Source organism: Dermochelys coriacea, chromosome 9 (assembly GCF_009764565.3).
Source record: "Dermochelys coriacea isolate rDerCor1 chromosome 9, rDerCor1.pri.v4, whole genome shotgun sequence".
Taxonomy (NCBI): Eukaryota; Metazoa; Chordata; order Testudines; family Dermochelyidae; genus Dermochelys; species Dermochelys coriacea.
This window is the reverse complement of record NC_050076.1, coordinates 65,232,280-65,257,145: the sequence shown is the minus strand read 5'-3', so window position 1 is coordinate 65,257,145 and position 24,866 is coordinate 65,232,280. Positions and strand designations below refer to the sequence as shown.

General features: G+C 45.9%; 1 protein-coding gene across 3 annotated transcripts in view; it reads left to right on the top strand.

The window, feature by feature from the left end:
• MORC4 (MORC family CW-type zinc finger 4) overlaps positions 1-19,799 on the top strand; it is a 31,746-nt gene extending 11,947 nt beyond the window's left edge. Inside the window, exons 6-18 of one of the 3 annotated variants that reach the window (XM_038416799.2) lie at positions 2,871-3,037; positions 3,071-3,106; positions 3,376-3,464; positions 5,303-5,422; positions 6,226-6,317; positions 8,451-8,549; positions 9,373-9,501; positions 11,099-11,173; positions 11,690-11,753; positions 13,379-13,569; positions 17,406-18,150; positions 18,445-18,728; positions 19,574-19,799. In XM_038416799.2, the coding sequence (XP_038272727.1) occupies positions 2,871-3,037; positions 3,071-3,106; positions 3,376-3,464; positions 5,303-5,422; positions 6,226-6,317; positions 8,451-8,549; positions 9,373-9,501; positions 11,099-11,173; positions 11,690-11,753; positions 13,379-13,569; positions 17,406-18,150; positions 18,445-18,728; positions 19,574-19,727 (2,245 nt within the window). In that variant the 3' untranslated portion in view covers positions 19,728-19,799. Of the gene's footprint in view, positions 1-2,870; positions 3,038-3,070; positions 3,107-3,337; positions 3,465-5,302; positions 5,423-6,225; positions 6,318-8,450; positions 8,550-9,372; positions 9,502-11,098; positions 11,174-11,256; positions 11,338-11,689; positions 11,754-13,378; positions 13,570-17,405; positions 18,151-18,444; positions 18,729-19,573 lie in introns of all 3 variants that reach the window. The other 2 variants (XM_043492280.1, XM_043492281.1) reach the window with 2 other exon arrangements.
• Positions 19,800-24,866: the final 5,067 nt, after the last annotated feature.

The following is a 24,866-nucleotide window of genomic DNA, read 5'->3' as shown; positions in this document are numbered from 1 at the left end:
CCAAACTGTGGGGCGCACCCCCTTACGGGGGCACAGAGGATCAGTGCAGTTTTTCAAAGAGACATTATTAAGGGCACGAGCAAACTATCCCACTGCGTAGAAAAGATAGGAAATATGGAAAGAGACCATCCTAGCTTAACCAGGAGATGTTCAATGATCTAAAACTCAAAAAAGAGTCCTACAAAAAGTGGAAACTTGGTCAAATTACAAAGGATGAATATAAACAAATAACACAAGTATGTAGGGACAAAATTAGAAAAGCCAAGACACAAAATGAGATCAAACTAGCTAGGGACATAAAAGGAAACAAGAAAACATTCTACAAATACATTAGAAGCAAGAGGAAGACCAAGGACAAAGTAGGTCCATTACTCAATGGAGGGGGGAGACAATAACAGAAAATGTGGAAATGGCAGAGGTTCTTAATAACTTCTTTGTTTCGGTTTTCACCAAGAAGGTTGGTGGCAATTGGAAGTCTTAACATAGTGAATGCCAGTGAAAATGAGGTAGAATCAGAGTCTAAAATAGGGAAAGAACAAGTCAAAAATTACTTAGACAAGTTAGATGTCTTCAAATCACCATGGCCTGATGAAATGCACCCTAGGTGCAATACTCAAGGAGCTGACTGAGGAGGTATCTGAGCCATTAGCAATTATCTTTGAAAAGTCATGGAAGACAGAAGGTATTCCAGAAGACTGGAAAAGGGCAAATATAGTGCCCATCTGTAAAAGGGGGAAAAAAGGACAACCCAGGAAATTACAGATTAGTCTGCTTAACTTCTGTACCCAGAAAGATAATGGAGAAAATAATTAAGCAATCAATTTACAAACATCCAGACGATGATAATGTGATAAGTAACAGTCAACATGCATCCGATGAAGTGAGCTGTAGCTCACAAAAGCTTATGCTCAGATAAATTTGTTAGTCTCTAAGGTGCCACAAGTACCCCTTTTCTTTTTGCAAATACAGACTAACACGGCTGCTACTCTGAAACCAGTCAACATGGATTTGTCAAGAACAAATCGTGTCAAACCAACCTGATAGCTTTCTTTGACAGGGTAACAAGTCTTGTGGATGGGGGGAAGTGGTAGACGTGTTATATCTTGACTATAATAAGGCTTTTGATACTGTCTCGAATGACCTTCTAATAAACTAACTAGGGAAATACAACCTAGATGGAGCTACTATAAGGTGGGTGCAAAACTGGTTGGAAAACCATTCCCAGAGAAAAAAGAAAAGGAGTACTTGTGGCACCTTAGAGACTAACAAATTTATTAGAGCATAAGCTTTCGTGAGCTACAGCTCACTTGCTCACGAAAGCTTATGCTCTAATAAATTTGTTAGTCTCTAAGGTGCCACAAGTACTTTTTTTTTGCGAATACAGACTAACACGGCTGCTACTCTGAAACATTCCCAGAGAGTAATTATTGGTGGTTCACAGTCACGATGGAAGGGCGTATCGAGTGCAGTCCCGCAGGGATCAGTTCTGGGTCCAGTTCTGTTAAGTATCTTCATCAATGATTTAGATAATGGTATAGAGAGTACACTTTTATAAAGTTTGCGGACGATACCAAGCTGGGAGGGGTTGCAAGTGCTTTGGAAGATAGGATTAAAATTCAAAATGATCTGGACAAACTGGAGAAATAGTCTGAAGTAGATAGGATGAAATTAAATAAGAACAAATGCAAAGTCCTCCACTTAGGAAGGAACCATCAGTTGCACACATACAAAATGGGAAATGACATGTAGGAAGGAGTACTGCGGAAAGGGATCTGGGGGTCATAGTGGATCACAAGCTAAATATGAGTCAACAGTGTAATGCTGTTTCAAAAAAAGCAAACATCATTCTGGAATGTATTAGCAGGAGTGTTGTAAGCAAGACACGAGAAGTAACTCTTCCACTCTGCTCCCCGTTGATTAGGCCTCAACTGGAGTATTGTGTCCAGTTCTGGGCACCACATTTCAGGAAAGATGTGGACAAATTGGAGAAAGTCCAGAGAAAAGCAACAAAAATGCTGAAAGGTCTAGAAAACATGACCTGAGGGAAGATTGAAAAAATGGGTTTGTTTTTAGTCTAGAGAAGAGAAGACTGAGCGGGAACATAAGTTTTCAAGTACATAAGAGCTGTTACAAGGAGGAGGGAGAAAAATTGTTGTTCTTAACCTCTGAAGATAGGACAAGAATCAATGAGCTTAAATTGCAGCAAGGGCAGTTTAGATTGTACATTAGGAAAAACTTCCTAACTGTCAGAATGGTTAAGCACTGGAATAAATTGCCTAGGGAGGTTGTGGAATCTCCATCATTGGGGATTTTTAAGAGCAGGTTGGACAAACACTTGTCAGGGATGGTCTAGATAATACTTAGTCCTGCCTTGAATTGCAGGGGACTGGACTAGATGACCTCTCGAGGTCCCTTACAGTTCTATGATTCAGGGAGGGGGCATGGTGGGGCCAGGCCGGCCCCACGGGCTGGTGGGGAGGGAGCACCACACAGCTCTGCTCCACCCCCAGCTCTGTTCTGGCCTGGCCACCAATCCCTGACCACTCCCAGCCCCACTGCCAGCTTCATCCCCCCGGCAGGGGCTCTGCTCTCAGCCCTGCCCCTGGCTCCGTTCCTGGCCCACCCTGCCCCCCAGCTGTGGCTCCCTTACCCCTGTCCATGTTCTTCCCTTTCCCTGGAAGCTGCAGCCCCGGTCCCAGCCCTGGCTAGCGGGGCAGGGGGCACGGACACGGTTAAGGGGGGGGCGGCGCAACCCTGAAAAGTTTGGGGACCACTGCTGTATAGCTTCACTGCTATAAAGTTGTTCTATTGCTGATACAGAGTGAGTGGCTGGATAGGATGTTCTGATTTTTGTTGATCATCTTTTTCAGAAATAAAGATGGGAAGCCTGAATTGGACTTTGTTACAGACCAGTATGACATTCGGATATCAGACTTCAGCATGGAGGAATCAGAAAATGCCGGGAGGAAGGTTCCTCCTCGCCTTGAGAAGGTTCAAGAGTCCTTTGCACCAGAAACGGAGTACTCCTTACGGGTGAGTTAGGGATGCTGGAGTTACACCAAAGAAATAGATTGGTCCTTGCCCTATGTCTGTCCTAGGCTAAACAGTGTGAACTAAGAGTTCTGTGCTGATGTCAGACACACCACGGCCCCTCAATATAGCATTTCCCATAGAATTAAAGGTGTGGAATCCAAGCTGTGTTTTGCCTGGAAAAGTCTTGGCTACTTGGCTAGATGGGACTGATTGTGTTGTCAAATGACTTCACTTTTTTCTCTAAAGGTCTCCAGTGAAGTCTGTGTCCATAATACCTCTCTCTCTCCCTGTCCTCCTCCTCCCAGCATACTGCAGTATCTGTACCTGAAGCCCCGCATGCAGATGTTCTGCGACAGAAGAAAGTGAAGACTCAGCTGATCTCCAAGAGCTTGGCCAATATTGAATATGATGTATACAGACCTACCTCCACAGTATCCTTATAGCTGCCTCGACCTTTCCTGCCTCCTGGTGACTTCTTTGCATGCCATGGGTAGCACACAATAGTAGGATCACTTGGTTTCCAATTGAAATTAACTCCTCATCTGTACTCAGAGCTGGATTGGGTGGCCTGGGCAGCAGGGTAGAGAAGCCAAGGTTTGAAATAACTTGGAGACTGACTTTTCTTCTCTGGCCCTCCCTTTACCCCGCCATAGACGCTAGATCCTGACCTGAATAGTTCAAGAAGAGCCTTGAAAACTCTTGGATGGAGAGGCAAGGGTGTGTCAACGCACTGAATGGAAGCCCTTGCATGTTTCAAGTGTGAGGTCCAGATGAGTGGAAGGAGTCTTCATAGCTTCAATAGTTCTGGCAATGAATTCCAATACAGGCTTATCTGATGTTTTCGGCACAAACCTACTTAAAACATCTTTAAAAATGTATAGGGAAGAACCCTCAGTACAGAACCAAGGCCGCTGATTTCTGTGTACAAGACCAAACTTGTGTATGATAAAAGGGAAACCTTGCTCCATGCTCCCCTCTTTAACCCATTATCAGCATTCAATTGCTAGCTTTATTTTTTCTGACGGAATGGAAATCTTGAGATCTGTGTTTATTTCATTCATTTTTTTTTGCCCGTTGCTATATTGAACAGACAATTTTCTTTACGCTTTGTGTGCGTTGTTGAGAACGCACTGACCCAAGAAGAGAGCCGTGATTCCAAGTCAAGGCAAACGTACCAGCCCTGCATACTCAGCCAGGGATCAGAGACTTGGGCATGGGTCCTTTTACAGATTAGATCCTGTCTTCAGTGACACTTGAGCATAAGTGTGCCTAAGTGGAGTTTAGTAATCGATGACAATGCACAATAAGGAATGGACTTTGGCTTGTTCTCTCACAACTGTGTTGGTTCTGCAGAACCAGCATAAGTAAAACGTAATATATCCCTGACACTGAAGAATAAAATTGTTAGAATGCACTTAAGGTAACCCCAGAAGGTGACACACAATGCAAATGTACCTCTTCGCATAATTCCGTTAAATGTGGAGCCCTCTTAAATAGATAGGCCAACCAGAAGGATACTTCTGGGATAACAATATTGTTCTTTATAAATAGCTTCTATTTTTTTAAACCTAGTAGCAGAATTTCTTGCCCAGAACTGAAACCAAGTGGAAGTGGGTGTCTGCTGAATTTTCTCTAATTCTGTGGGCCTTGTTGTCTTCATTTCATTATTTCTTGAGGTTTCTTTGGTCCTGTTTACAAAGCCAAAACAACCAAATTTAATCACATTTTTAGTCATTTGCTGGCCTGTCTGGGTTATAACTCAGTTTGATGATGATTCTTTGGTCAGAACTTGATTGCTTTATAACCAGCTTAAAATTAATATTGTAGCCTTTTTAGAGACCTTGTGTAAAGCAGTTATTTTAACCTATCTGTAACAGTCTTGTTCTGTCCAGACTGGTCGTGTTAAATTGTTGGAACTCAGATGGGCTGCAGTTATGCTTGTACACCATTTTTGGCTGTGTACGCCGGGCCTTCCTCACTCTACAAAGGCCAATGCTCAGCTCTACCCTCCTGCTAAGGAGGCAAAGGTGTTGCTGTAGTCTAAACAGCACATTTGCATCACACAACCTACATCATGAGGCTGAGACATTGAAAACTTGTGGGCTTTACCTTTGTTTGGAGACATTTGACCTTCTGTTGTACTCCATCAGCGGCTCCTTTCCCCTGCGCCCCCAACCACACACACAATGGTCTTCCCACAAAACGCCATTCACTTCTTTCTTCCTCCTTGGAGCTTGTTGTTTTTCTCCTTTGACGAGCTTTATCTAAGAACAAGAGGGTGAAGATCACCTTTGGGTTTAATTGCAAGAACAATAGCCACTACGGGATCATGATGTATCACAACAACCGACTCATAAAGTCCTATGAGAGGGTGGGCTGCCAAATGAAGGTGAGTGATCAGTGCTTCCCCTCTGCTCTCAGGAATGGGAGAGGAGAGGAACATGGCTTCATCAAAGATAGGCCCCGTCCATAGATCCTTACTCTCAGGTCCCATGATCCTTCAGGATCTCACCAGCTTAGTGCAGGAGTTCTTGAACCTGGTAACTGGGCTGTCAGTTTCCATGAGCCGTTTACTAAACCTATATCCATATTGTACACTTGTCTAGAAGCTGAGATCCAAGTGTGTCCCCTGAGATTATTTATAGCTGCTGTAAGGAGCAGATGCTGGCGGGGAACTCAAGTTGTGAAAGCCATCCTCTTAGCCAGACTACTCTCTTTTCTGAGTGGTATACTCATTACAGAATTGCGTGTGCAGTGGTGGGGCAGCATAGCTGTGCCAGCAAGCTGGCTGTCATTGCTTTGCTTCTAGGGGTCATCTTAGATATAGATAAATTGGTGGCTTTCAGAGTAAAGAAGCTAGATGATGATTGAGGTTTATACCTTATGGACTTGTGCTTACGCCTTTCCTTGTCTGCCCTGTCTCAAGGGGATCTGCCAGCTGGGGACTGAGATCAGGCCCTTGGAGGTTGCCAAGTGTTCATATCTGATGCATATTGTTGCTGTACATGGCACATTCAGAGGTGTTACCATCAACTCCTGTATCAGGGAGGGGATGTATGGTAACTTGAATCTTGTAGCCGGGATTCCAGGGGAATAGGAATTGTTCTCCTGAAGGTGCTATCTCCTTTTCTGTTGTACTCAGTATGGCTGAAATGATTGGTTCTCTTCCTTCTTTTTTGACCATTGGTGTAGGGGGATGGCATGGGCGTGATTGGGGTGATTGAATGCAACTTCTTGAAACCAGCACACAACAAACAGGACTTTGAAGAAAGCAAGGAATACCGGTAAGGGAGGCCTGCAGCTGGGGCTACTGTTATGCATGGGCTTTACGTATGAAGTAGCTCCATGTTGGCTTATCTTCTTTCTGACGCCCTTGCCAGAAAATATCTGACCATGTTTCTCAGCAGTCTGGAGAGACCTTGCTGTCCTGGGTTGAGAGAGGGAGTAGTCTCCATGTTCATCTAGTGCTGGTTTTCATGCATGTTTCCACCCATGATCCCTAAACCATGCCCCAGAGATTTATCTGAAATAGAACAGTGTATTTTCATTCACTAAGGCAGTGTTCCCCAGGCTTTCAGAAACTGAACCCCACAGCTGGAAAATTAAACCAGTCATGTCCCCACCTTGAACCGTCGTGACATGTTAGCAGGGCAGCATGAGAGAAACTGGCATTGACACTGTTCCATACCTCCCCTCCCCCCAGCTACTCATTTGGACATACTCCTAACTTTGGGGAAATGCTGCGCTATAGATGAACATTTACAAATGAATGTAAGCATCGAATTTAGAACGGGCAGTGGGAGGTCAGAGCAGACCCTGCTGTTTGTCTTTGCTTTGCAGATAGCCAGCTGCTCTTAAGTTAGTGCAAATAGCTACCAGAGCTCTGGGCTGCTGTGCTGAGGTTAGGGGCCCCCTTGTCTCAGCAGGAAGTGAGAGGTGAGATGTTTGTGAACGTCTCTCTGGTCTGTCATCTTCATGACCCCCTCCCCCACCAAGCTGCTAGGTTATTGACTTGACCAGAACTTACATCCTTCTCAGGTGCATAGGTTTCATGTGCTGCTCGATGGGGGCTTTTGGTGTGAGTCTGACACCAGGAAGCCTGTTTTATCAGTGGAAAGGGTATATTATGGATGCAATTAATCCTTGAATGCAGGGGCTGCCTAAAGTTAAGGGAGACGAGGCATCCCCAAATCTTGGTCCCTATAGCAAGCTGGCCTGTAGAGCAAGAGAGACAGTAATTTGGGGTGAGACTTGGCTAGGCCTGTGCTTTGTGTTCCAGTCTGAACACTGCTATCTAGAATTTGGATTTTCTCTTTTCATAAGTATGTCAGGTATCTCTGCATTCTAAGGTATCCTCTGGTCAGTGTGATGAGACATTTTCTGTTAGGATGTGTAAGAGATGGCGAGACTGTCCCAAAAAGCACTTAAAGACCTTATTCTGATATACCAGCCTCATCCAAAGGCAAAGGGTAGAAATGCAGTTTTCCTTGGGAGAAGAAAACCCTGTGTCTGCTCCACCCTCTCTACCTGTGCACAATACCCATGCTTGGGCTTGTATCTAATTTGTTTTAAGTTAATGGATGCTGGCCTTAGTCCCAGTGATTACTTGAATCGTATATAGCAGCTAGTGGCTGGATGAGACATTTCATTAGGCTACCTGGAAATGTTAGAGGGCCTGATGGCTTCTCTTTGGAGGGTGTGGGGGAATTGCCCAAAGGTTTCAGGCAAGGCTAGCCAGGACTAGTTAGTGGCTTGGGTTTGGTCTTAGCCTGTGTGGCCTCAGTCTTCCTTGGTAAAAATTATGTGTTTATGCTAATTTTGGGACCAAAGATGAGAGACCTTAGTTTCTGTGCACAGCCTGACCTTGAGCCCTAAAGGATGCAGAAATTATAGGATGAGGTTCTCTAGCCTGTGTTGTACAGGATGTCAGACTACATGATCTTAATGGTCCCTTCTGGCTTTAAACTCTGTGAAAACTGGGGTGCTCATAACGCTGGTTTGGAAAGGAAATGACCTCTGAACAAAAAGGCAATCCTGCTCTAATGAGAGGCTCTAAGAGCATTTTAGGTGGCAGAGTGCAAGACCCCAGAGATCTTGAATATCAGGAACCCTGTGTACTGGTAACATAGGGTGGTATTGGCAGACTTCTGAAGCTGTGGGATGGGTGATACATCAGGGTTATTCTTGGTACAAATCTAGATGAATGTTCCAAAACTCAAGTTGTTCCTGCAATGGCATGTCTGAGTGCCTTCTCCATCCCCACCGCTGTCATATCTGAGCACCTGTGGTTACTGAAGTGAAAGGCAGAGACAGGCAGTAAAGGAGGTTTGCTTCTCCACCTGCGTTGTTACTTGTGCTACCTGTTGTGATTTTCAGTGGAATTTGCCTGATTTTCACTGCTGTCCCCTTCCCTCTAGACGGACAATTACTGCACTGGGACAGAAACTCAATACTTACTGGAAGGCGAAGGTGACGCAGATGAACTTGGGTAGTTCCAGTGCCGCCAACATGATAGCGTGAGTTCGAACATGATGATGGTCTAATTTTAGTGCAGCATTAAAAGCACTGGGCCTTTCATCTGCAGAGAAGGTGGGGAGCTGAGGAAGGGCAGAGAGTATGGCGGGTTGATTAGTATCCCTTCACATTGGGAGATCTAGCTGCAAAGGCTGCTAGTGTAATAAGTTTTTAGTGATCTCAGCCTAGTCCACTGCCTAATGTTGTGGGTGACCAGGACATGTAAACGATAGGATGTTCCAGGTGAGAATGGAGGGGCATTGGCAGGCGTATGGAGGGCACTGTGACTAGGATAATGTGGTGTTCCAGGCTGGGGTGTGCAGTGCCATGCCTGAGCTACCTGTCCGGATTAGGTGCTAATATGATCGAGCCTTCATTTTCATAGCTCTGAGGTGAACAGCACAATAGTGAGGTGAGCAATCTATTCTGAGGGAGCTATGTGCAGCTGACAGAGAGCATGGCAAGGTGTGGGGTTGAGGTGATGGGGAATGGGTATGGTGCTGATGGCTATCTGTCCTCTGCAAGGCCAAGCACTTTATGTCCACTGGGAGTCTGTTGCTGGCGATGGGGAAGTAGCTTCACTTGGGGGTGCTCATATTATATAGGCACTACCTGCAGAGTGAATCAGAACGTCTGAGAATGGACAGTTATTAAAAACAAAACTAAATAGGGACACGTGCTGCCAGAAATTGTAGACCAGGCTAGCCAGTCACGCAGTTGCAACTCTGGATGCAGCGTTCTCAGTACTCAATGGATGAAATATAGGGCAGGGGTAGTTCTTAGCTTTGTATCCTAGACATTTAGTCCATGTATCTCTCTTTCCAGAGGGAGACCAGACCAGACTTGGGTGCAGTGTGAGGAGTGTCTGAAATGGAGGAAGCTCCCTGACAAGGTTGATCCTGCATCATTACCTGAGAAGTGGTTTTGTCATCTCCATCCCCACCCCAAGTACAAGTAAGGAGCTCATTTATCTCAGTCCTTTTCTGAACTTTCTCCCTGCTGCCTCCCACTCTTAATACAAATGCTCGCTGTCCCAATTTTTGCTGGCTCCTGCTTCCTTTCCCATGTACATGTGCATCTGCATAGACCTTGAAATATAGAAGTGTACCTGGCCAGCCCTTATGATCGCCACTCAGAAAACAGGTATGGAACAAAAATCCCATTTGAAATACACGTCCTCACATGGGAGGAGCTTAATAGGATTCCTCAAGATTCTGGACTAGAATGGTGGCTGTTTAATATATTAATTAGTGATCTGGAAAAGGAGGTGTCAGATTACAGATGATGCAATTTTCAGTCAAGATGAGTGGATTGTCAGCAACTTCAGCTGAGTCTGTTTAAACTGAGTATCAGGGAGCAAGATAAACAAGTGTGAAGCAATTCTGGTTAGAAAGAACAATTAAGGTACTCATACGTACAGATGGTTTCTAAATTAACTGTAATCTCTCAGGCAAAAGACCTACGATCATTATGAACAGTTGAGTGAAAACATCTGCTCAAGGTGCCATAGTTGTGGCTTTAAAAAAACCCACCAAAACAAAACCCATCAACGTGTTACTAGGAAGGTACTTTAAAAGGGGATAGAGAATATTGCTGAGACTGTTATTACACTTTTATATAAATCACTGGTAAACCCAAACCTGGAATTCTGTGCCTACTCATGGTCACCCTATCTCACAAAGAAGAAGGTCAATGAAAATTATTAGAGCCATGGAAAGACTTCCATAGGAGGAGAAATCAAAAGGATTAGGATCGACTCGTTTAGAGGTAGGATGTACTGGATGTATACACAATAAGGAATGGTGTAAAGGTGGCCAGTCGGGAACTCCTCTTTGCCCTTTCTCATAATATAAGGACTAGGGAATATTCAGTCAAATTTAAAAGTGACAAAGGAACTCGGTGTTTACGTGGCACATAATTACTCTGGGGGGCTCATTGCCACAAGGTAAAATGGAGGTCAGGAATTTAGTAGAATTAGATATTTTTATACAATTCATGTCCACAGTTGCATTTTTTTTAAACTAGTGTATAAGGGATGTAAACCCTCCTGCTTCAGGTTATAAGAAACCATTAACTCTCTGGGATCAGGAGTTACTTTTCCCTGTAAGAATAGTACAGTCTAATTGTTCATTATGGGGGTCTTATGCTTTCCCCTGAGGCATCTGGTATTGGCCACTATGGGAGACAGGGATTGCCACACTGTTCTCCATAGTAACTCATAATTTGAGAGGAAATGACACACATATAACAATGCTTGATGCCGTAAACTCAGATCTTAAAAGCTTTGCTTTCTGCCTCCTCATCTGTGTAATTTTAGGAGGTAAGTTGCTTGTTTTCCTCTAAATATTTTAAATTTTGTTGTTTCCAGGCTGCTCCCACAGCTCTCTTTGTGTGAAATAGATGCAAAGGTTATAAGGAAAGATAAAGTACTGAAGAGTCTGAGAGAGCAGCTGGAGACGTATACAAAGATCCTAAAGACTTGGGGAATTCGTAGGCGACAATCAAACTGTACTCTCTCATGCTCAAGCATGATGGACTGATCTCATTGCAGAAACTGCTCAGCACCTGAGGAGCAGGAGCCCAGTGATGAGGAGATGACCAGCTATGACCGAAAATCCAGGAAACAGTTAAGTATATGCTGACTTCATCCTGCAGACGGGCTAGCAACAGCAAGGGAGTAAGCAAACCAATTTTGTTTTCCCTCCCCAGTCCTGCTGCTGCTTCTGTCCACTCAACCCAACCAGGGGGGGGAGAAGGAAACTGCAGTACCTCTCTGCATAGCAGTTCAAGGTGCATGTGACATGTCCCAGTTTTCTCACAGGAGGCGCACATGTCAGTGGTTCCTGGGTGAACATCAATGATGTCCCCTTGGTTTCTCTCACCCACTTTCTAGGATCTCTATCTCTGAAACTAGACTCCTCTAGTTAATCCAAACTGCCTGCTCACTGGAGTCACAGAGGTGATGCCATGACAATGTTCTTGCACTGTAGTAGTAAACTCTCCTCATGCTGAGGTATCTTAATGTCCTAAGTCTTGCCCATGCCACCTCCCAACTGTTTCTCCTCGTAGAGATAAACTTCAGATCCTAGTTGAGCCTTACAGAGAGTGGAAACTGAATGCCTTCTTCCTTTCCATCACTTAGAGAGCAGACCGCAGATAGAAAGAGGAGGAGGTCGTCGTCATCTTTGGAGAACCTGGAATACCAGGTGAGAGGAAGGAAATGACTGGAGAAAGCTTTGTGATGGTCTGGAGAGTGGGGAACCCTGCTCTTTGCTGTTGGGGATGGCAAAGTCTCTGCCCTGCCCTGGTCTTCCTTATTTCTGTCTTCTGCTGAGAGAGGCGCTGACACGAGGATCACGGTGTATTGGCTGGAACAAGAAAACCCTGTGTATGCAAGCTTGGACATGAAAACACCAGAGCAATATTAACACCATACTTATTAACAGTGTGACAGTGCTTAGGAGCTCCAGCTCACATGCCATTCTTTCTCCCAAGCCCTGTCTTAATCAAGGGGCTTGATCTTGCCCCCTCTCAACACAGAAGAGGGGTCGGTGAGGTCCCCCTTCCCGTCCTGCAGTCGCAGGGCTGGTTCTTTCAGGCCCTTTCCCACTTTCAGGTTACCTGGTTATATAAAGACTGATGTTTTGAATTTTCAGGAGCACTGTCTTTCGGACACGGCTGCCCAGGATGGGTTCTCCGGGCAGCTCTGGATACTGCAGCATGCGATCAGGTTGGCCGTCCTTTAGGGACAGTTCCCTCCCAACAATCATCATGGTATTAAAACATCTTCCTGCTCCCATTCCAACCCCAGCCTAGTCTTGTTGCATGCCCTCTTCCCAAAGATACCCTCATGTCGCATGCTAGACTAGTCTTTCCCTGATCCATTGGGAAGGACAAACCTGGTGAGGACAGGAGGACTTCTCACTCCCACCTTCTCTCCTCTCCATAAGCCACTTCCCAATAAGCCATGCATACCGTGAAGCACGTAAGTAGATGAGGCTTTGATCACTGTTGCAGAGCATTTGATCTGGTTTGAGACTAGGAGGTTCTCTGAGGTGTTACTCTGTCCTCACTCATGTTTGTCGTCTCTTCCCACAGTAGTGGCATCAATTCCTCCTCTCTTCCCTTAGTCATTCATGTTTCTTTCATGACATGATCATCCCACAATTTCCCCAGGTGCATGCCCCTGTATGTGTAGAAAGAAAGTCAGTTTGTCTCTTGCATGCATCCCTCTGTGCATGGACATTCTCACAGAAGCACCAGGAAACCCCTCACATCCTGGCATGGAGGAGCTAAAGCACCATTGCCTGAACTGGGAAGGAGATGAACTCTTATAGCCCTAAACACTAACCATGCCACTTGTGGTAGTGACTGGGGATGTGGAGGAGAGAGAAATTCCCCTTTGGGACAGTGACTGTGCAGTAATTTGGTTTGGTCCTCAGCTGGTAAAGTCTGCTGAGGTGGTTGTTGCAAGGGGGACCAGTTCAACATCCAGCTGGCAGAGTCCCCTGAAGTGGTAACCTCTAAGGGAATGGGTCAGTCCTGGACTTGTAGAGATTTGTCTGATGGTGTTGTGGGTGCAGTCCATGACCATTAGGTGATTGGGGTGGGGGGAGGAAAGTGGGCGTTGGTCTTAGCTGGCATAGCGCCAGTGATGGTACCCACTAGGAAAAATTTCTTTTAATTCCCAGTTGGTGGATCTGCTCAGGCTGAATACTCAAGTACACTCCCACACTGCTTTCAGTTTGGTTAAGTAACTTTTTCCAAAGCTGCAGCTGGCATGTGAGAGGGGCTATTTGTTTTATTGTTTCAATGCTCCCTTCCTTGCCAGGTATTATCCACTACTCCAGAGCCCTGTCCTGCTCACAATAACAGTGTAACAGGTGTGGCAAAGCAAGAGCCCACGGAAGAGGGGCCTGTTGGGATTGCTGGCTCTCTCACTCCTCCCCCTGCTCTTGACAAGATCAGTGCTATCTATCTGACTACTGGGCCTTTGGAGCAAAATATACCACAGACAGCAAGGTAGGTGCGATGGTGCAAACAACTGCCTCCTTATCAATAACAACTCTCCTCCTGTTGTGGGACACCCACCCTGTGTGTGAGATTCTGTGTATGCTTGCTCTTGGAGTGTAGGGACATGAGACAGGGAGTGGGAGAGGATTATCTGAGAATCTGATTAAAGCAGGTGTTGGCTGGAGCCAGAAGATCTGTCCTCATTCCTCTTACACTTTCCTTTTTTAACTTCAGATTCTCTGAACACAGTTCAGCTTTCTTCTTGGTGTTTTGCTGGCCTTGAAATGGGAACACGGAGAGCTTTGCTAAATGGATTGCAAGGCGATCTGGTTTAATTATGGCTTCAGCTAGTGTCTATGTATCCTCGGCTGAACCTTTAGTGCTGAGATTATAGCAGCACTCAGTGAATCACGGTACACTGGGGGAAGGGATGGTGGTTCACTTAATTCTCTAACAAGTACCTAGGACATGCATGACTGGGCTTCTCCAGTCCTTGACATTGGTACCCATGACGCCCTCCCTTAAATGCTGAAAGAACGAAGTTTGGAATATTGCTCACTAATAGGATCACGTTTGCAAAGTTGTTTTTCCTTTTGTCTTTCTCTTTGAGGTGAGTCTCTTGCAGTTTGTAACACAAATTTGATTTTTCACCTTAACCTCGGACAAGGAAAGTGGGAGCAGGGTGGGCAAAGAGGAAGGAACAGAAATCCTTGCTATGTCCTAATTTTTTAATCTTTTCCTCCTTTCACTTTGACCAGAGTCCTTTTTCTATCTCATTGGTGCCACCGCCCTCACAGCTCTATATATGTAGAGTCTCAACCTAAATTCATCTCAGCAGTTCTTTGCACTGGTTCTAGGGTTGCCAGGTGTCTGGTTTTCAACCAGAATGCCCAGTCAAAAAGGGACCCTGGACAGTTAAGTCCGGTTTGCAGCGCAGTGGAGCTAAGGCAGGCTCCTTGCGGCTTCCGGCAGCAGCGGCATGCCCCCCCTCCGTTCCTATATATAGGGGCAGACGGGGCTCCGCACTGTGCCCCTGCCCCAAGCGCTAGCTCTGCAACTCCCATTCGCGGCAAACTGCGTCCAAAGGGAGCTGATGGGGCAGCGCCTGCGGACAGGGTAGTGTGTGGAGCCAGCTGGCCACCCTTCGACGTAGGAGCCAGAGGGGGGACATGCCGCTGCTTCTAGGAGCTGCTTGAGGTAAGTGCCACCTGGAGCCTGCACCTCTGACCCCCTCCCGATTCCAACCCCGTGCCCCAGCCCTGACCCCCCCTCCGACTCTCCGAACCCCTCAGCCCCAGTCTGGAGCCCCCTCCTGCACCCCCTGGCCCCACCCCAGAGCCCTCACCCCCACTCGCATCCCAACCCACTGCCCTAGCCCAGAGTCCCCTCCCACAACTCCTCATTTCTGGCCACACCCTGGAGCTCCCACCCCCATCCAGAGCTCTCACCTCCTCCCGCACCCCAACCCCCTGAGCCAGCCTGGTGAAAATGAGTGAGTGAGGATGAGGAGAGCAAGCGACAGAGGGAGGGGGAATGGAGTGAGCGGGGGCGTAGCCTTGGAGAAGGGGCAGAACAGGGGGTGTGGCCTCGGAGGAGCGGCAGGAGCCGGGCAAGGGTGTTCAGTTTTGTGCAAGTGGAAAGTTGGCAACCCTAACTGGTGCAATTCTGATTCTCCCACAGCCCCTAGGGTCAGTCTGGATAATGGACAATGTGACTTCCTGTCATCAGATGGAGACAGGAAATTCAGCAAAATTTGTGAAGTCAGCCCTTAAGAGCTCTAGCTGAAAATCCAGTTGATTTTTGGCCTCAAGCAGGTGGAACAGCTACTTTGGTTAAGAGAAGCTTCTTAGTTAAATTTGAACCTCACTTGGATTTTAGGTTCATTTTCTCCTCTCCTGTCGCTTGCCCTAGCATTGTCTCCAGGTCTGTATTTACTATGTGAGAAGTCTTTGATCAGTTTTTTAAGTGCTGCAGTACACCTTCTGTGCACTTGGTGGCACAATTTGTCCACCTGCCCTTTTAGAGCCCCACTCTGGGTGACAGCTTGGAAAAGGAGCTGCTCAGATGGTGTAGCCTGTTCTATATGCACAAGGGTAGTGACATGTAGCATTAGTGAATTTAAAATGCTTTAGAAATAATGCAATGGCATGAGCAGAGGTTCTCAAATTCTTAAAAGGTTGTCAGTGGAATTCTTTGGTAATGCTGCTTACCTGGTGCTTTTATTTCCAGCTTCTAATTCATGCCAAGAAGCAGAAAATACATTCAACACTTCCTAACACTGCTTTTTCCCCTGAGCAGTCACTGTAGTTGACATTGCAAATGGTAGACCAAATCTTCATATTGAAATGTTCCATGGTGTTAAAGAGTTTGAAAACTCTTGTTGTAGAGGATCAAATCTTCCAATCATAACAGATCCCTGAGTAGACCATAAATGGAGAGGAACCACTTAGCCTGCCACTAAAACACAGCCACCTCTGGGTAAATGATGGCAGCCATTCTGAATCAGCCAGACTGCATACCAGATTTTAGGATTTTCCAGGCACAGAAGTGAAAATTAAATTCTGGCTGACTGTTGAACCAGGAAGTTTAAGAAGGTAGACTGGAATTGGCCAAAGTGGGGTTTGGCCAGGGTAATGGCCAACTCCTGCTCTTTCCTAGTGGAAAGAATCAAGTGCAAAGCAACCTAGAGAAATGTAAAGCAGTGTGGGATGGAGGCAACAAGAGGAGATTTGAATAAAACTGAAGCCTTACAATCAGGGAGCAGAACTAAACAACCTAAATATGAATAAAGGGGGACGTAAAGAGGAAGCCACTTCGTGCTAAAGCAAATGTATGTTAATCTAGTTAATACTTCTCTGATTATTTTTTTCTGACATAAACAAGCACTGTAGTCACTGCAGAAACAGTGTGAGATTGAGAGGAAGGTGTCTGCCTGCTGGGGAAGATCTGTTTTAAGAAGTGGCCTGGAATGAGCGAGTCTGAGAGCTTAGCTTCTCCAGATCCGTGTACGGTTTTTATGGGTGTAGGCGCACTGTGCACTTACAAATGAGCTGGCTTCTTCCTGGCTGAAGTTCAGTTTTGTTTTTAATTATGTGAATAAGTCCATCAGCCATCTGACTGTTTGAGTGGCGCATATTTTGCTTGGCAATGTGGACAATATATGCTTTACAATGTATTGTAAACTTTATTTAACTGGGTCATTTTCCTGATACTTAAAAAAGCCCAATATTTTAAACACCCTGTGTTGTGTTTAATGAAATGTATCAACCAAACATTTTTCATGAGAGATTTTGCAAGCTGCAGCTGGCTTCCATTCAGGGACACAGGATTCACAGGCTTTGCTATACTGGATTAGAGGTGCAGTGGGTTCTTCTGGATTGAGTTTGGGGAGGAGTGGGGAGCCAGGAACTCTAAAGATCTAATCCCAGCTCTGCCACTGACATGGCAAGTTCCCCATCTGTAAAACGAGGATAACAATTAATTACCTGTTTCTCTCAAGGGTTCGGGAGGGAGTTGTGAGGATTATTAGTTAGTTTCTGTATAGCACTTTAGATTTCAAAGTGCTGTGTTAGTGCTGAGTGTAGTCAAACCACTAGGCCCGCAGAACAGGTCTCCTGCCTCCAGCAGTGGCCTCATCTTAATGTTTCTGTGGAGCCTGCCCTCTGCCCCAAAGAGCACCCCTGACTAGTGGGGGAGGGGGAGAGGGAAAGCAACTCTGACTACTCTTGGAGATCAACATTATTCCCTAAACACTGAGGTTACTTTTCTCAGTGGGATGGGGTGGCACTGCTTGGCTGCTGTACAGAGTGGGTTCAGGCTCGCTGACCCAGTCCTCTCTTTTGCAGCAAGCATAACCTATCTACGGAAGAAAAGCTGCTGGAAAAGCGGAAGCGATATCGGGAGCGGATAGACCCGTCCCCCCCAGATCTGAGCAGTTCCAGCCCCCGCACTTCTTTTGAAAGGGACAGCTCTGCTGAAGCAGACCAGGACCAGGAATGCAGCGAGTCTGACGAGGATGATGAGAGTGTAGAGGACAGCATAGACTCCCGCCTAGTCAGAGAACATCTGGATGCACTCAGTGGCACCAACCACGCTGGGGATGCTTCACACAATGGGGGTCTCTGTCCTACCAAAGAGACACCAGCAAGTCTCAGTCACTTAGAAGGAGAGCAAAAGGAGACTGCAGTGGACCAGGTGGAACTGGAAGAGGAAATGCCGGCCTTAATATCAGAAAACCAGGCAGCAGATAAGAACGTCTGTGTAAATACATGTGGGAATGTGGAGGAGGTGGACAAGAGGCCCTTTGTGGCTGTTGTTGGTATTTCAAAGGCTGCTGTGGATGGTGAAGCTCCCATTCAGCTAATCCCTTTTGGGTGGGAGGAGAAAATTGATAAAGCAAAGGTTGAGGAGAAGTCCCGGAGCCACAACAATCCTCCCCCTGATGGGGACAAAGGAGGAGGAGACTTGCAGGTACCAAAGACCACAAATCAGAGGGATATGGTGGAGCAGGAGGAGCTGAGACAAACTGCGGAGAATTTCTCAGTGGAGCTGAAGATGGTCTCAGCGGAACGGGATTTGCTCCAGGGCAAGGTAATATTCGCACCTGGCTGTGAATTCCGGTGGGGCATGAGGGTAAAGTTCTGCGGCAATAGAGAATTGGATGGGGAAGATCAAGACTGACTTAACAAGGAGAGAAAATCTCCTTCCCTTGTGTCTCTCGTATGGCAAGTAGGGGTTAGGATTTCTTCTTTACCTTACTAGCAATTACCCTGTTCCTTAGCCCCTGGAAAGTTTGGTGTTTTGTTTTTTGTTTTTTCTTTTACCCCTTAATGTGCAACCTCACTTCCTGTGCATGCTCCTGCATTTGCTGTTTCTTTAACTCAGGTGGAAGAACTAGAGCAGGAGAAGTGCCACCTGAAGACAGATTTCTTGAAAAGCCAACAGGAGGTGGCAACGCTTAGGGCTCAGGAAACCGAAGGCTTGTATTGGAGCAAGAAACACATGGGTTACCGCCAGGCTGAACTGCAAGAGCTGAAGGCTCAGCTGGAGAGGACCATAGAGGAAAAGACCGAGCTGAAGGAGAGGCTCAAGGAGACAGAGATGCACCTGGAGGTGCTTAGGGAGGCACATGTCTCCTGCAGGAGCCCAGAGAGAGGAGACTTGAAAAGGTGAGAACTGTGGGTTAAACCATAGATAATATCAGTGAGTCCCAAGGTGGGGGGGGATAGAACATGGGTACCTTGAGGGGGGACATCCATGTAGGAAACTGACTTCTGGGAGGACACTTTGGCATCCATGAATTGAAGATGCTGCATGAGTAACAGTGGGTTATTGCTAAGGATTGTTAGTTGTGAGAAGGGCGGCTACGGAGGAGATTTACAGGTGAAGTCAAATAACTACAGGTTTGAAGGATACCCCACACAGAGTTCCTTTGTCAGGGCTGGGTTCTCTCTTGCAGTACATTGTTCACTTTATGGAGTATTCCTGTTGAATCATTCAGACAATATTGGCTTCTTAAGGATAAGAGAATGTGTCAGGGGAAAGAAATACTCTGTAGGTACTGAACTGTCTTTCCCACAAGCATGGGACTTTCCATATCCAGGATGTGTTTTTAGCCCTGCTTCTGACCTGACAATACTTATTGAATCATAGGGAACAAGTGCGAATGCTGAGCTATGCAACCCTAAGTTAGATTTACAAATGCAACCCCTCTGTGTGGTAAGTATTGTTGCCCCCCTGTTACAGAGAAGTGAACTCATTTGCACAGTGTCCCATGAGAAACTTACAACAGAGTTGAAAACTGAGTTACATTCCCCTATTTCCAATCCTGTGCGTTGGTCCCAAGATATTCCCATCCTACCATCTGCAGGCTGCACTGCTTTTAGAATGGAGCAAAGAACCTCAGCTTCCCACGGCACTGGTAATAGGAAGGAAGACACCAAGTTACGGGAAGGGATGTATTGGAACTAACATTTGCGTTTCTGACCGTTGACCCTTCTCCTCTTATCCACAGCACTATGGAGAAGCTGAAGAACCTGCGTAGGAATGTCAGCCAGCTCCTCTCGCTGGTCCTCCCTCACCTTGAGCTGCAGGATGTTAACTATGAGTCAGACCAGATTGATGAGATCTTGCAGACAGTGTTGGAGACTAACAGGATGTCAGAGTAGCCCTTGTCCCATGCTGCCATTGTGCCTTTTTTGTATAGTTTCTTTAATAAACCCGTAAATTCTTCATCCTAACTCTGGGCCTTCCTTCATTTCATTAGGAGTGGGGCTTCCATTTCCTCCTCCTTTATTGTGGCTCTGTAAACTTGTCGTCAGAGTCCTGTGGAGACCAACATGGATAGCTCATCCCTCTGTGTCCTGGCCAGTCTCCTTTGTTTAAAGCTGCTTTTGGGGTGTGCTGGCTGGCTTCCAGGGAGTTGGGTCCTCAGATGTTTTTGTCTCTTAAATACTTTTTCATTTTTTGTTAAATAATGGAGTGAGACGATTCTTTGAACTAATTTTAACATTCCAAATTGCTATGGGAACCCGTTGGTGACTCACTGACACTATCCTGATGTCAGGTTTCAGAGTAGCAGCCGTGTTAGTCTGTATTCGCAAAAAGAAAAGGAGTACTTGTGGCACCTTAGAGACTAACAAATTTATTTGAGCATAAGCTTTCGTGAGCTACAGCTCACTTCATCGGATGCATTTGGTGGAAAAAACAGAGGAGAGATTTATATACACACACACAGAGAACATGAAACAATGGGTTTATCATACACACTGTAAGGAGAGTGATCACTTAAGATAAGCCATCACCCACAGCAGGGGGGGGAAAGGAGGAAAACCTTCCATGGTGACAAGCAGGTAGGCTAATTCCAGCAGTTAACAAGAATATCAGAGGAACAGTGGGGGGTGGGGTGCGGGGGAGAAATACCATGGGGAAATAGTTTTACTTTGTGTAATGACTCATCCATTCCCAGTCTCTATTCAAGCCTAAGTTAATTGTATCCAGTTTGCAAATTAATTCCAATTCAGCAGTCTCTCCTTGGAGTCTGTTTTTGAAGCTTTTTTGTTGAAGTATAGCCACTCTTAGGTCTGTGATCGAGTGACCAGAGAGATTGAAGTGTTCTCCAACTGGTTTTTGAATGTTATAATTCTTGAGGTCTGATTTGTGTCCATTCATTCTTTTACGTAGAGACTGTCCAGTTTGGCCAATGTACATGGCAGAGGGGCATTGCTGGCACATGATGGCATATATCACATTGGTAGATGCGCAGGTGAACGAGCCTCTGATAGTGTGGCTGATGTGATTAGGCCCTATGATGGTATCCCCTGAATAGATATGTGGACAGAGTTGGCAACGGGCTTTGTTGCAAGGATAGGTTCCTGGGTTAGTGGTTCTGTTGTGTGGTGTGTGGTTGCTGGTGAGTATTTGCTTCAGATTGGGGGGCTGTCTGTAAGCAAGGACTGGTCTATCTCCCAAGATCTGAGAGAGTGATGGCTCGTCCTTCAGGATAGGTTGTAGATCCTTGATGATGCGTTGGAGAGGTTTTAGTTGGGGGCTGAAGGTGATGGCTAGTGGCGTTCTGTTGTTTTCTTTGTTGGGCCTGTCCTGTAGTAGGTGACTTCTGGGTACTCTTCTGGCTCTGTCAATCTGTTTCTTCACTTCAGCAGGTGGGTATTGTAGTTGTAGGAATGCATGATAGAGATCTTGTAGGTGTTTGTCTCTGTCTGAGGGGTTGGAGCAAATGCGGTTATATCGTAGCGCTTGGCTGTAGACAATGGATCGAGTGGTATGATCTGGATGAAAGCTAGAGGCATGTAGGTAGGAATAGCGGTCAGTAGGTTTCCGATATAGGGTGGTGTTTATGTGACCATCGCTTATTAGCACCGTAGTGTCCAGGAAGTGGATCTCTTGTGTGGACTGGTCCAGGCTGAGGTTGATGGTGGGATGGAAATTGTTGAAATCCTGGTGGAATTCCTCAAGAGCTTCTTTTCCATGGGTCCAGATGATGAAGATGTCATCAATGTAGCGCAAGTAGAGTAGGGGCATTAGGGGACGAGAGCTGAGGAAGCGTTGTTCTAAGTCAGCCATAAAAATGTTGGCATACTGTCACATTTGGTGACAATGTATACCTTCAAATCAGCGGCACTGCGATGGGTACCCGCATGGCCCCACAGTATGCCAACATTTTTATGGCTGACTTAGAACAACGCTTCCTCAGCTCTCGTCCCCTAATGCCCCTACTCTACTTGCGCTACATTGATGACATCTTCATCATCTGGACCCATGGAAAAGAAGCTCTTGAGGAATTCCACCAGGATTTCAACAATTTCCATCCCACCATCAACCTCAGCCTGGACCAGTCCACACAAGAGATCCACTTCCTGGACACTACGGTGCTAATAAGCGATGGTCACATAAACACCACCCTATATCGGAAACCTACTGACCGCTATTCCTACCTACATGCCTCTAGCTTTCATCCAGATCATACCACTCGATCCATTGTCTACAGCCAAGCGCTACGATATAACCGCATTTGCTCCAACCCCTCAGACAGAGACAAACACCTACAAGATCTCTATCATGCATTCCTACAACTACAATACCCACCTGCTGAAGTGAAGAAACAGATTGACAGAGCCAGAAGAGTACCCAGAAGTCACCTACTACAGGACAGGCCCAACAAAGAAAACAGAACGCCACTAGCCATCACCTTCAGCCCCCAACTAAAACCTCTCCAACGCATCATCAAGGATCTACAACCTATCCTGAAGGACGAGCCATCACTCTCTCAGATCTTGGGAGATAGACCAGTCCTTGCTTACAGACAGCCCCCCAATCTGAAGCAAATACTCACCAGCAACCACACACCACACAACAGAACCACTAACCCAGGAACCTATCCTTGCAACAAAGCCCGTTGCCAACTCTGTCCACATATCTATTCAGGGGATACCATCATAGGGCCTAATCACATCAGCCACACTATCAGAGGCTCGTTCACCTGCGCATCTACCAATGTGATATATGCCATCATGTGCCAGCAATGCCCCTCTGCCATGTACATTGGCCAAACTGGACAGTCTCTACGTAAAAGAATGAATGGACACAAATCAGACCTCAAGAATTATAACATTCAAAAACCAGTTGGAGAACACTTCAATCTCTCTGGTCACTCGATCACAGACCTAAGAGTGGCTATACTTCAACAAAAAAGCTTCAGAAACAGACTCCAAGGAGAGACTGCTGAATTGGAATTAATTTGCAAACTGGATACAATTAACTTAGGCTTGAATAGAGACTGGGAATGGATGAGTCATTACACAAAGTAAAACTATTTCCCCATGGTATTTCTCCCCCGCACCCCACCCCCCACTGTTCCTCTGATATTCTTGTTAACTGCTGGAATTAGCCTACCTGCTTGTCACCATGGAAGGTTTTCCTCCTTTCCCCCCCCTGCTGTGGGTGATGGCTTATCTTAAGTGATCACTCTCCTTACAGTGTGTATGATAAACCCATTGTTTCATGTTCTCTGTGTGTGTGTATATAAATCTCTCCTCTGTTTTTTTCCACCAAATGCATCCGATGAAGTGAGCTGTAGCTCACGAAAGCTTATGCTCTAATAAATTTGTTAGTCTCTAAGGTGCCACAAGTACTCCTTTTCTTTTTATCCTGATGTCAGTTTAATTGCAAAGCTCTAGAATGATATTGATGAGGTTCTTTGGCATCTTTCAGCAGATGAGTGCTTTGTGTAAAACTCTTTTCTTTGCCCAAACTTCCTTGTAAGAATACACTCATTCTCAGACCCATAAGAAAAGCCAATGTCAAAGCTTGCCTTTTGGGGGCAGGGACTAAAGAGATCATTGAGTACCTCTTGTAAGTAAAACAAACAAAACCAGGAACTATGATGATGAGGGCCATAGAAGTACTTGGATAGATCACACATAGATTGCCGGGGGTGGGAGGGCAGTGGCTCCAGAGACTACTTGGAGTTTCTAAAGGGTCTAAAACCCTTAAAATTTTTCATTCATCTTCCTGCTTTGAAACAAACTCTCCTTCTCATCTGATTAAAAGTGGAAGGAATACTCCCACGTATAAGTGTTGCACAATTGGCTGGGCTGCTTTGATTTAATTTGGAATCATGTCTGTCTTGTAGAAGGATTAGTCCTGACTTAAGAAACAAATGGCTAATAGGTTATAGAAAATGTATATTCTGTATATGTAAATGTACGTCAAGGAAGAGCCTGACCAACTTTGCTATGCCTTTAGGCAGTGCTACTGTGTGACCACCAACTCAATCCATTTCAAAGCCTCCTGCCTTAGGGGCATCCAGAACAGTCTGGCAGACCAGTTGAGCAGGTCTTTCACCAGCCACCACGAGTGGGGTCTCCGCCCAGATGTAGCCAGGTTCATTTTTCTGCTGTGGAGGTTACCCATATGGACCTGTTTGCAATCAAAATCAACAGGAAATGTTATCAGTTTTATTCATGAGCAGGTCACAGTCCTGGAGCTCTCGGATGCTTTTCTGTTGCCCTGGATGAATGAGCTCCTATAAGCTCTGTCCTATTCCACTCCTACCCAGAACGTTGTTAAAAATCAAGCAGGACCACACCCAAGTGATACTCGTAGTGTCACCAGTACTGGTTTTCCACTCTGCTGAACCTGTCAGACTAGGCTCCTTGGACGCTACCATGGGATCCAGACCTGATCTCACAGAACCAGGGTCGCCTCTTCCATTCCAACCTAGAGGCCTTTCAGCTGATAGCCTGCATACTCTGTGGTTGACATCTCAAAAGGAGATCTATTCAAAGGGGTGCAAGATGTGCTCTTGAATAGTAAAAAAACCCTTTTTACTGGGTATACGTACTTGTGAATGGAAGAAATTCTCCATCTGGTCCCAACAGAAAGGAGTTTCCCTGATCTGGGCTCCAGTATATGTGCTGGACTATTTGGTATGCTTGAAACAGCAAGGTCTGGTCATTAGTTCCATCAGGGTCCACGTGGCAGCTATCTCAGCTTTCCATCCTCCAATTGGTAATAGCTCTCTTTTTTGCATTCCCATGTACATCAGGTTTTTGAAGGGTGTGGACCAGTCCTATCCCCAAGTAAAGGATGCTGTTTCCCCTTGGGACTTAAACCTAGTATTGACAAAGCTAATGCCTCCTTTTGAATCATTAGCCACTTCTTCATTACTCCATCTCTTGAGGAAGGTAGCCTTCATGATGGCAATCACCTTAGCCAGGAGAGTGGGTGAATTATGAGCTCTAGTGTCGACCTCCGAGTCCTATCTTCTACAGGACAAGGGACACCTG